General features: G+C 38.0%; 2 protein-coding genes across 2 annotated transcripts in view; one reads left to right on the top strand and one right to left on the bottom strand.

The window, feature by feature from the left end:
- Nucleotides 1-497: 497 nt before the first annotated feature.
- Nucleotides 498-12,135, bottom strand: part of LOC145677546 (acyl-CoA desaturase-like) — a gene marked incomplete at its 5' end in the record, with an annotated part of 31,873 nt that continues 20,235 nt past the window's right edge. Inside the window, 2 exons of the mRNA XM_081748013.1 lie at nt 498-501; nt 6,449-6,654. Coding sequence (XP_081604139.1) covers nt 498-501; nt 6,449-6,654 — 210 coding nt within the window. The remainder of the gene's footprint in view (nt 502-6,448; nt 6,655-12,135) is intronic.
- LOC145677545 (uncharacterized) lies at nt 10,413-11,384 on the top strand. Its single transcript, XM_081748011.1, has one exon. The coding sequence runs from the start codon at nt 10,661-10,663 to the stop codon at nt 11,297-11,299; it is 639 nt and encodes a 212-aa protein (XP_081604137.1). The 5' UTR covers nt 10,413-10,660; the 3' UTR covers nt 11,300-11,384.

The raw sequence follows: 12,135 nt of genomic DNA, 5'->3' as shown, positions 1-12,135 counted from the left end.
GTAACTCTTCATATTTGTTAAAAAATAAATCAACGTGCTTTTTACTAATCCCCACAGCTTTCTGCATGCTCGTCGACTGAGAAATACGCAACGTCAGTTCAGGATGACGTTTCATGAAACTGTAGTAGAAGTTCTGTCCCGCACATTTTTTGTCTTTATTAAACTGATGATTAATTTTGAGGTGCTCTGCTAAATCGAAAACAAATTTCAAAAACTCCTTTTTGTTCATTGGCAGCAATTGGTTGCTCAAGTCCTTTAGATGATTAACAAGCTGCGAATCCATTTCTTCTGAAAAAGTTGTATCAAAACGGCCCATTTGAGGAGTCATTTCTATTGTATTTCCAATTTTCAAGTCTTTCACTCTATCCCCTGAAGTGCTCTTAGGTACCAGAAAGTTACGTGCTGCTACCCTCAAACTCATTTGCCCTTCCATGACTGCTTGCGTTGCCTTCTTCATATCATTTTCCACCCACTTCCCCTTTTTCTTGTTTGCCATCTTACCTGGAAAAAACAAGAACGAGAAACGCTACTATTATAAAGTTTCCGTAAGGACGACATTGTGTCCTTGTCCGATACTGGGAACATACATACTGTCCGGTACTGGGAAATTAACATGTTAGCATATAATGTCGAATCACGTAGTAACACTTTCCGTAATTCAATATTTATTATCATACTTGGGTACATTATACAATAAGAGAAGTCATATATGTAACAAAATGTTCGCGTACTTACCCGTACAGTCGACATAGTAGACAAAACTTAACACAAAGCACCAACATACACAGCAATTCAGCTACACACGCCAATATTTCGCTCCACACTGGCGTGACACAAGTCACAACTTGCTCACCTACACCTTGGACTTACACAATGGTGATGATAACCAGCAAATGTCTGTCATCTATCAGATACGGACTCTACTACTACTGTCCGGTACTGGGTAACGTCCGGTACTGTGCGCACTTCCCCTACTCCGAGCATGTTCTAACTTCATTTGATTGTTGAAACTTCATAGAGACAAAAAGTGTTACTAATTCTAACACTACAAATACGCAGGTTAAATTGCTATATTATAATAAATATATACTAATGTTATCATCCACTCATTGTTATTGTTTTATAAATATTGATAGGAAATGTTAGTGATAATTCTAATTGCAGCCATCAGAAGTAGTCACAGAACCCTGAAAGAATTTATTGATTTTCCTTGCATTGTGTTTCTGTATTGTTTGGGCATTATTTTTTTAGATTGAGATTGCTAAAATAAATGTTCTTGTTTTTACATATGTTTCTACCAAGGGCGCCGACTCCTCTGTTAATTTGAGGGCGGGGGGGGGGACATTCAGATGCAGAAGGTATATATATATATATGAAGATTTTAAGACAAATTGCACTCAAATTATGCCAAATATTGTATATTCATAAATACAATAGGGGGCCCACATGAGCTTGGGGGGTTTCCTTGCCGCTCCAGGATCGGCGCCCTTGGTTTCTACTATATTTTGGGTTTAGTTTGCGGAAAATGTGCCCGAACAAAATTCGTAAGCGCGAGTGCCAGGAGGCTAATAACTGCAAGTCTCATTAAAGGATCTGAACCAGAACCCGACTAAGCACGAGCCTGAGTAAGGGATGTGAGCCCAAGCAAAAATGAGTACAAGCCCTACAAACGCCAGTGAGCTCGAGTCCCACTGAGTGTTGAAGTCTGAGCCCAAGTAAGTGCTTGCCCGAAAGAGATCAGAGAGCACTAGCTCCAAGGAACCTAGTTAGTGCAAGCCTCATTGAATGATATGAGCCCGGGGCCAAATAAGCACGAGCTTCAACGAGAATAATGAGCACGAGCCCACTAAAGGTAATGAATCCGAGCTCACGAGTGAGCACGAGTCAAATCCAGATTAGTGTGCCCGAACCCAAGCAAGTGCGTGACCGAAGGAGACTAAAGAGCGGGAGTTTCAAGATTCTAGTGAGTTCGAACCTCATTAAAGAATGTGAGTCCTAGACCAAGCAAGCGTGAGCCTCAACGAGAATAAATAACGCGAATCCCACTGAAAATAAGGAACCCGAGCCCACATTAACGTACACCGGTGCCGTGAGTTTGAGCCCCATTGATGATTGAGCTCGAGCCCAGTTGACGGAAGATATCGCGCGCGAGTGAGCAAGTCTAATTAACATTAGTGACCCCAAACTTAACTAATCGCGTGCTCGCTCGAAATAGATTAGGGTGCGCGATCTCCAAGGAGCCTAGTGAGAGTAAGCCTCACTGAAAGATGTGAGACCGAGTAAACGCGAGCCTCATTGAAGGATATGAGCCTGAGCTTGAGTAACAGCGAGCCTTAACGAGAATAGTGAACGCTTTCCCCACTGAAAGTAATGAACTCAAGGACAAATCATCGCAAGCCCCACTGACGTCATTGAGCACGAGGTCATTAATGGTAGTGACTCCTACTCTAGTTCAGATCAGTGAGCCCGAGCCTCTTTGAGTGTAGTGAGCCCAAACCCAATAAACGCGTACCCCAATGAAATTAGTGAGCGCGAGCTCCCAGCAGTCTAGTAAGTATGATCAGGGCCGGATTTAGGGGGGTTCACCGGTGCACGTGCACCCCCTTTGTTGTAAATATACATTATCTAAAATGAGAAGCTAGCAGTGAAAATAGCAACACTTTCCGAAACTTTCTGCCATTATTTTTCTGTTTGGGGCTTAAGAGAAAGCAAAGCTTTGCAAAAGCAATACTTTAAGTCTATTTTCTGAAGGTTGAAGGTAAAGGATTCACCAAGCAAAACAATGTAACATTTGTCAAGTAGGACAGAAAACAAAAGCTAGGGAAGAGAACATTTTTTCCTGCATATCACTTGCGACCCTCTTTAAAATACCCTCCGTTCTATGTATCAGCGTTGTCACGGGTAAAGAATATTGTCGCATGCCACTTTGAAGAGTTTCAGTGTGATTGGTTAGTTTGGTAATTATTGGTGCACTCCCTCTCAGAAAATCCTGGATTCGACCTTGAGTGTGATCCTTATTGAAGGATGAGTCCTAGACCAAGTGAGCAAGAGCCTCAACGGAAATAAGAACGCGGGCTCCATTGAAGGTAACAAACGCGAATCCATAAGCTGCACATGTAACCATTTTAAACGTTAAAGCGAATATTTAAATAAGAATAAACGCAATGAACCCTACATGTTGGCATACAGAAAACCTATGTTTTGAGCGAGCATTACTGACGGAAAAAAGAGCAGGCAATCAGGTTTGTCTCAATTATTTTTTGGCTTCGTCGTGTTATAGGGAATAAAACGGGCAAATCCTCTTTTATAACATCTTTGCTCGTCCTGCATGATCTGCATCCATGACTAAAGTTATTTAAATTTCTTTCAAGTTCTTCATATGTTTGAAAAATAAATTATTTTCTCAACCTTTTACTTCTGTTCGTTCTTAACAATTCCATGCCAATTCGATATATACAGAGAAGAAATTGCATGAGTGCGGAACTTTTTTTTTTACAGGTAGCTTAACCCTTAACTGTTCACTATCTTTTCTGTCTGTTTCCGGCACTGCTTGCAAAACAATATATCCACAGACTACCTTCCGCGTAAAATTTACCAGAGTTGTCACCAGGAACCAACAGCTTCTCTGGATCGCGGAAAGCATGTACACAAATAACCACAAGGAACAATACCTAAAAATAATAGTCTTCAAACGCAATAGGCAAGATCAAAACATGTGTAACCAAATGGTTACGAAAACTCGTTAAGGGTTAAGAAGTTCGTGTTGTAAGTCTGTCTCATAATCTTTCGGTAAGAAATGAATAGAATAAATATTACCATTGTTTACATCAATTGTGTCTGCCCGTTTACACCGAGAAACTCACTGTCGTTGTACCAACAACGTTTTAGGAAAGGGGTGCTGTATCATACCTGGAGTCTTCCTTTCTCAATTCGAACTTTGAGCAACAACATAGTTATTTTTTATTCATTTTTGTCTCAATAATTACCCTTCTTTATAAATTTCATGCATCAACACCGTATACTGTATTCCCTACAATGTGTTTGTTTCGTGCTCTCTTCCACGTGACGTCACGTCGCTCAACAATTCTGGGTATTGTTTTCTCTCGATAGCAGAAAATGTGCTACCTGTAATACTCTATATACATTGATGCTAAAGCAAAGAAAACGTTCCCTAGCTTTGAAGTCATTGGGATTATATTCTTTCATTTTTTTCTATCAACTCGTAGCTCGAAGAGTAGATTAGCAAACAGAAAGAATTCAGTTAATGGTTTGGCTTTAACAGGCTGAAAATCATATAATTCAATTATGAAAGAAATTCTTCTCTTACTCTAACATTTAAGGAGACTCTACAATCTGATGTAGAATTTTACAAACTTGACTTAAGAAATAAGTCACCTGAGCGTCATGTGTTACATTTATGTAAGATTCAGTAATACCTGCTATATACCCCAGAACCAGTAACAGAAGTTAAGAAGAAGGATATGGAGGATTTATTACCATACAGTCCGCCAGTGCATCATCGATTTTTCAAGGAACTACCATCTGAATCTCCTACAAGAGCCCATGTAGTTTCACAAGTGTAAGTAGATTGTTTGAATTAGATTTCTTTGACGGCAGTTCCTATTTCCAGATGTTTCTTAAGACAGACATATGAGATAAAATTTTAAAAAGTAACATGAGTATACAAGCTTTTTTTTTTTTTTTAATCTGGGTTTAACATCCCATGATTAAGCACCGAGGCTGAAGGAGAAAAGGATGATGAGATAGGTGATAATGGTACAATGAAGAAAGTAATAGGAGAACTCCGAGAAAACCAATGTACAGTATACGGTGTTTGTCCACCATAAAGCCCATTTGTCGCGGGCTGGGATCGAACAGGAACTCCACGCACAACAAGAGGGTGCTCTACCATGGAATCATAGCTAGAGGTGTTTTCGAGATTATCCTAAATGACCCGAACTGAGAGAGAAATACAATTACAGAACATTCAGATCATAAAGAAATTAAGTCGCACAATTTTATTTCACATTAAAAGTATCAGGTAAAAGCATTTAGTAAATTTGTCCTTTCTTAACATGCAAATGTATTACACAAAGGATCTTCTCTTATTCTGACGTTTTCAAAGACTGTATTTTTTCCTGTACAGTCTTACCACGAATTATGAATTTAAAAAAAATCATCATTAATTTTACTCATAAAAATCATAATTTGTGAGTGAAACTGAACGAAGATTTTCTGTAATATTTTAAATTTCGTGTATGTTCATAATATAATTTTTAAAACTACATGGACGTGTAATCAAGAAATTGTTGGAAGCTAAAGCAAAATAGTGTAGAATCACCTGTAGTTAAATAATATAGTGTTTATTAGTAATAATTAACAGTTTGGATAAAATTACGAACAATTGAAAGCAAACCTTAGGGTAAATTAAAGTTTAAAATACTTTTTACATTTTCATCGTTAGGTAACAACAATATTTTTCAGAAAATGCTATTTTTTTCCAAACTCAAGTCTTATAATTTCATTACACCATGGAGAAAGGAAAACGTCTTAGACCTACAGAAACTGCAACTTCAAGCACGTCTGTTCATCCGAAATACAACATTACTCTTCCGAAATTTAAAAAAAAAAAAAGCGACAAATTGCACGTATCAAACATCGATCTGAATTTTTTTACTATTTCTCCATTTCACAAGTTTCTTCAGAGCAAACGAGTCAAAGGAAATGTTAAATCAAAGAGAAAACTCTTTGATCAGCCCGATGAATCATCCATTTGAACAGAGAATACTGCAGCTGAGATCAACCAAAACTTCATGCGCAGTGTGTCACGAATTGAATGAAGAACCAATTGACGAAGACTGGATTCAGTGCATTAATTGTAAACGATGGTGACATGAGCAGTGTTCGTCTTACGAAGGGGTTTAGGTTTCAAGTATGATAGGTGTTGAGTGCGCCCTCTTAGGGATCGCAAAACGCACTCTTTGGGACACTGGTCCTTAAGAGTACGCATTTGAGTTTTTTTTAACTTTTTAATGTATATCTTCATTTCTACATCTAGTAGTAAACTTTCCTATTTCTTACAATGTAGCCCAAACTTCAATTAAAATTTTGTATAATTTATATAATTTTTGCTTCATTACTTTCGGAGCTATTTGAAAATGAATATTAAGTGCGTGCTCTTTGGTAATATTCCTCTACATTAACATATTTTATCACGCTTGCGCGGGACTCTGCGTGTTGCTAGTTTTAAATATTATTTTATTGTGAATCTTTTAAAAAATCCAAAATTTTGCCGCCCCCTAAATTGTGCCGCCCTGTGCTCGAGCACAGAATAGTACTTACCTAAATACGGGCCTGGTTGCAATAGCAGCTCTCAGATGTTTCGTTTTGATTAGTTAAACTTAAATTAGGATTTCCACACTATAGAACACAAGATATAACAACTTACCTGTACTGAAACATGAGCAGAGGATTCTGCTTGATGTCGTCCATGTATATACGCTCCTGAGCTTGTAAATTCTCTGGAAGCCTCTCCAGCATTAGCCATCCGATATGGGAATAAAAGAAACCTCTTTTAGCATTGTGAGGATCGGCTTCTGTTTCACTGTACTTGTGGTGGGTTCTGTGATCTCGCACCCATCGTAGTACGCTCAACTACAATAAAACACAAATTCAATGTAAACAATACCATTAAGTTCGGATTAATTTCCTTCCTATTTTGACGTATTATGTTTATAATTTCTACTTTGTGCGTGTTACAAAACTGGCTTCAATTATTGTTGACTTATTTCAAAGTGATTCATGTCATATAACGTACTGCTTATTAACTGAATGTTCAAAATCTATATAAATAAAAATGAAAATGACTATGTTTCTGACTCAATCCCTCTTGAACCACCCGACCGATCTCAATCAAATTTGCACATAGGCGAGGTTCTGGTCAGGGATGGTTTTCAACATTTCACTTTGATAGTGCAACGTAAGGAAAGAAGAGTCGGAAAATATTTTAAAATGATCGAAAATGACCGATATTAATAATGACTCCATAGTTTTCGGGGTCATTGACACTTTCCCCGCCGTTCGGCACTAACAGCGACACTTTCGATGCCATTTATATCTAATTCAACCCGATAACTTGGGGGAGAGGGAGATATATAAAAATGATCGAAAATGATTGATATTAGTGCCGAATCTATAGTTTTCAGGGTCGTTGAGAGCAACAGTGACTTCCGATGCGGTTTAAATCCAAATTCAACGCTGTATGCCCAAAATGAAAGTATTCTCCCCGAGCGAAAAACGGGTTTTCTGCTAATATAATATAAATAAGAATGTTTCGCAACTTTATTCTGTTTTGGCGCAATTGACATTTTGTACATGGGCAATATAGTTATCATCCAAGAGGCGATGTACCCTCTTCAACAACAAGTCTGGATCCTAATTCGTGGTGGTAGAGTCTGAGGAACCGGAACGAACCGGGCGCGCCTGGCCCGTGCAGGACTCTGTAGTGCAGTGGATGCACCGAAAAGCTATCGACCAAGATTGTTACAGAAGAATCGATGATTAAGCTGCATGTGTTTTGAGTTCAAAATTTAATAAATAAATACTGCGACGACTTTCGAGCCATTCTGAGCTCTCCATTGGCAGTGCACATACGGCTTTGAAATTGCACCTCTTTAAAATCCATCAACTGCTTCCTGAAGACATGGGTGTCCGAAAAGTCTATTGTCATTGGTTCATGGAATCTGTAATTCCTCCAGAAGGGGAGGAACTCGATTATTGGTACTGGACTGATGATCAGGCGTTCTTTCATCTGGAGGCAAGTATGGCAAGTAACAGCACACATGTACTGCAGAAGCTGCCTCTGTATTCACATAAGATTGGTATTTGGTGTGCCATGTCACGTAGTAGCGTGTTTATTACTCGCAAAGAAAGAAAAGGAAGTCACTTCAGTGAAAAAAAAATAGATCATTAGCAGTAACAACAGATTGGAGAGAGAATCGTTCATTTGAACTTGGTTTGCTTTTTAGTTTAGCGCCTTGTTCAGCAACGAGGCTATATTATACGTGGACCTACAGCTTGACGTGGAATCAAAACATGAGCTCCCGTTGGGAATCGAACCTCAGGTCTCCCACGCCAAAGGCGCATACGCTAACTGCTTAGCTACGAGAGAGCTTCATTTGAAATCCGGTTGTTTGTTCTACTGTTTAAAAAAAGAAAAAGAAAAGAAAATGAAAGAAAGAGAACTGTATTTTAAAATAAGACTTGCAAGTGGAATAATTTCGATCTTATTCTTCTTTTATGTGTATGGATATGAATATAAGAAGATAAAGAGCGCAAAAGTATGATGTTTGGTGGCGTGTAATGAACGTGAAAATTCGAAAGTGGTTTAGAGAGGATAATGATATAGCCTTAGGAAAAACGTCCGTTATATAAACAAAAGGAAAAACAGTCAAGGTTAAAAAAATAAAGATTATTTATTAAGTGTGGCAACGTGACGATCTGGCTTTCATCATAATGGTCTACCAATTTAACTACTTCGAAGCTTATGAAGAGTTGTTATTCCAGTTTATTGATATCTTTTTTTTGGGGGGGGTCTTTACTGAACATACCTGTAAAAATCTAATTCCAATAGCATTTTCGTTTTTATTAAAACATGATTTTAGACTAATGTTAAATTTGAGAAGCTTACTTACCAGGTAATACAAAGACAACCTAAAACAAAATTATATATATATACAATTTTGTTTTAGGTTGTCTTTGTATTACCTGGTAAGTAAGCTTCTGAAATTTAACATTAGTCTAAAATGATCTTTTAGTATATCTTAGCTGAAATGCTCAATCTTCACACGAAAGAATACGTTTCTGGGACTAATCTCCGCAAAATAAATAAATTTCCTACCCATTTCAGATACACATATGTGTAAAAGAGAAATTATAAAAAGTCAGGTCGACTTAAATTCTATGGTAAGAAATTCGTTTTAAACGGTTGAAACGTTTACTTGCTTTTGCTACTTCATAAATGCAAAATGGCAAATTAAGATACGAGTACTTTAGAAATTAGCTACTCCATTCACATAAATTCTGCCCCTTCCACAAGGAAAGTTTCGAAAATGATTAACCCTGTGGTCACACAGTTTTAATATGGAGTTAGTATGCCGAGTTTAATCTCAGTAAGATGACAGACTCATGAGATATTCTATGCTTAGAGTGTATTTTTAATCCTCCTCTCTTTAGAATCTGATTTTAATTAAAGTAACACGATAAAAACAATTTACCTATAATTATAATATTTACAATCCCCACGTTTTTTTTCTTTTCACCCCGTTTTTTTTTCTTCTCGGCCAAATCTCAACACGTTTTAATATTTTTTAATAATACTAATTAGTAACTACTAATATTAATATTAATTTAGACCTACATAAATTATTATTAATGTAAATTGTAGTAGTGTAAGATTGTAAGTTTGTATGAAGTATTGTCTCTATGTAATGGTGAGCAATATTACTTCCTCTGGAGGCGTTGACTGGTACAACCTATCTCAAAATTGATTTTAACTAGATAATTGCGAAGTGCTTCATGATTTTTAAAATCTAAAATTTCGCGACACACCTTATGGAGCTCGTGACATATCAGTGTGTCGCAGTACACCGATTGAGGACCACTGATGTCGAATAATGCTGTGTCGTGTTCGGCCACTTAGCTCACCTCACTGCTCACAGTTCCAAAAGTCATGAAAATGAAATGAAATGAAATCTTTGAGTTTTACGTCCCACGCTTATGCCGGTTAGGCTAAAGGAGACGGTGATAATGAGAAATGAATGAAATGGTGGAATGAAGAAAGTGGGAGGAAACGGGAGAACCCCGAGAAAACCCACGAGCACGGTGTTCGTCCACAAAGTTCACTTGGCGGGGGCTTGGATCGAACCCGGGACCCCAAGCACCAGAGGTGAACGCTCTACCACTGAGCCACCGCTGCCGACCATCCTGATTGGGGTTTTTTAGGGTTTCCCTCAATCCTACCAGGCAAATGCCGGGATAGTACCTACTAAAACAGGCCCTGGCCGATTCCTTTCTAAATCCTTTCCATTGTTGTTGCTGTTGTTGTTGTTGTTGTTGTTGTTGTTGTTGTTAGATATCCAGTATAAAATGGCCTCAGAGCTGTATCTGGTAATTGTTAAATAAATAATAAAATAAAATAAAATAATTCATTTGCAAGCTTACCGCGAAAATTTCAGGGGGCCCGCAAAAATGTAGGCGGCCCGGCCCCCTTAGACCCCCCCTTGGATACGGGCCTGATCTGTAAGGAATCTGTGGCTAAATAACTTACGTCACGCGCAACCAATACTGAGTAAAAATGAAAATAACAAGAAAAAACATTATATTTAGCACAAAAATGCAGTAACAATAAATTGAGGAGCTCAGCGCAAGAGTGGTCTAACCCTCTCTACCACGAATTTCTGTATTGAGGTGCAATCTGTTGTTCACATGAAAGACTATCTAGGCATGATGTTGGTTAGACCACAATGTGATAATTTTAATGTGTACAAGTTTTGTGATTTTTTGCCCTGAGTAAATTGTATAAATAGCTGAGTGCAACAGTGGTCTAACCCAATTCAGCCAATCAGGAGAGAAAGAATGGTCACATATCAAAACAAACAATATGGCGGAAAATAGACAGTCCGTGGACATAGAAAGTCCCAATCTTGAAGTTGGTATGTCTAAAGAAGAACAATATCGGGGCAAAAAGAGAAAACGAAATGAACAACAATGGTCAAGGAACGTAAAAAAGAACAAAAGAAACAGTGGACAGGAATATACAAGTAGCACAGGAAAGAAAATATCTGCCCGTCAACCTGGTCCCCCATGCAGCTGTGTGAAAAAATGTTACGAAAGTATTGGTGAAAGTGCTCATGAAACATTGTTTCAAAACTTTTGGAGTCTTGCTGACTTTAGTATGCAAAATGCGTTCATAAATGGTTGTGTTAAAGTTAAGTCTGTGAAGAAAAGGTATGGTATGGACAAAGACAAGAGCAGACGTCAGTATACACGTGAGTATTGTGTGCGTGTTGATGGTAGTGATAAAAATGTGTGCAAGGAAGCATTTATTTCTTTGTTAGGCATTAGTAAAGGTAGACTTTCTCGTGCTGTGAAAATGAAACAAACTGAAGGTGTACCTAAGCATGATAATAGGGTTAAACATACTGCGAGGCCTAACAAAACGTCGCAGGCTCAGATAGACTTGCCAGTCATTATTCACGACAGAAAACACCACACAAAGCATTTCTGTCTGAAGGTCTGAACATTGCAACTATGTACAAACTTTATGTTGATTGGTTGAAAAGGGAACATAATGGGGAAAGTGTAGTGAGTGATTATATATACCGGGACATATTAAATACACAATTTAACCTAAGTTTTTGCAAGCCTGCGAGTGACACATGCAAAGTTTGTGACCTACTGAAGGTCAAAGTACAGTCAGCTGATGATAAGGACAAACAAGCTCTCCAGTGCCAACTTGACCTGCACCAAAGTAAAGCTCAAATGGCATACCATGAGTTAAAATGCGATATTGAGGAATCAAAGAAAGATGGTAGCAATATTAAAGTGATTGCGTTTGACATGCAACAGGCATTGCCAACACCATATATTCACACAGGGGAAGTGTTTTATAAACGACAGTTGTGGACATATAACTTCTGTGTGCATGATTGCACTACTGAAGATGCGTATATGTTTGTTTGCCCAGAAAACATCGTAGGTCGTGGGGCAGATGAAGTGATATCATGTCTACTTAAATATACACAATTTAATGAAACCCTACATAATGTGGACAGACTAATCGTGTATTCTGACAATTGCTTTGGACAGAATAAAAACATTTCGTTAGTGGCACTTTGGTTACAGCTTATACATAAACAATGTATCAAAAGAGTTGAACAAAAATATCTTGTTTCTGGCCATAGCTACCTACCTTGTGACAGGGACTTTGGTCTTATTGAAAAGAAAAATCGTCTACAGAAGTACGTGTTTACACCAAGTAAGTGGGCTGGTGTTATAAAACAACTTTCACGAAAACCGTTTCATGTTACAGAAATGCAGCAGAGTGATTTTGTTACAGCGAAGCCTTTGCTTGCT

The sequence above is a fragment of the Thermobia domestica genome, unplaced genomic scaffold (genome assembly GCF_964235325.1).
Source record: "Thermobia domestica unplaced genomic scaffold, izTheDome1.hap1.1 HAP1_SCAFFOLD_1023, whole genome shotgun sequence".
Taxonomy (NCBI): Eukaryota; Metazoa; Arthropoda; class Insecta; order Zygentoma; family Lepismatidae; genus Thermobia; species Thermobia domestica.
This window is presented reverse-complemented; position numbering and strand designations above follow the sequence as displayed.

Excerpts from the sequence above, each read along its gene's own strand:
- LOC145677545 (XM_081748011.1), top strand. The coding sequence starts at position 10,661 with ATGGCGGAAAATAGACAGTCCGTGGACATAGAAAGTCCCAATCTTGAA.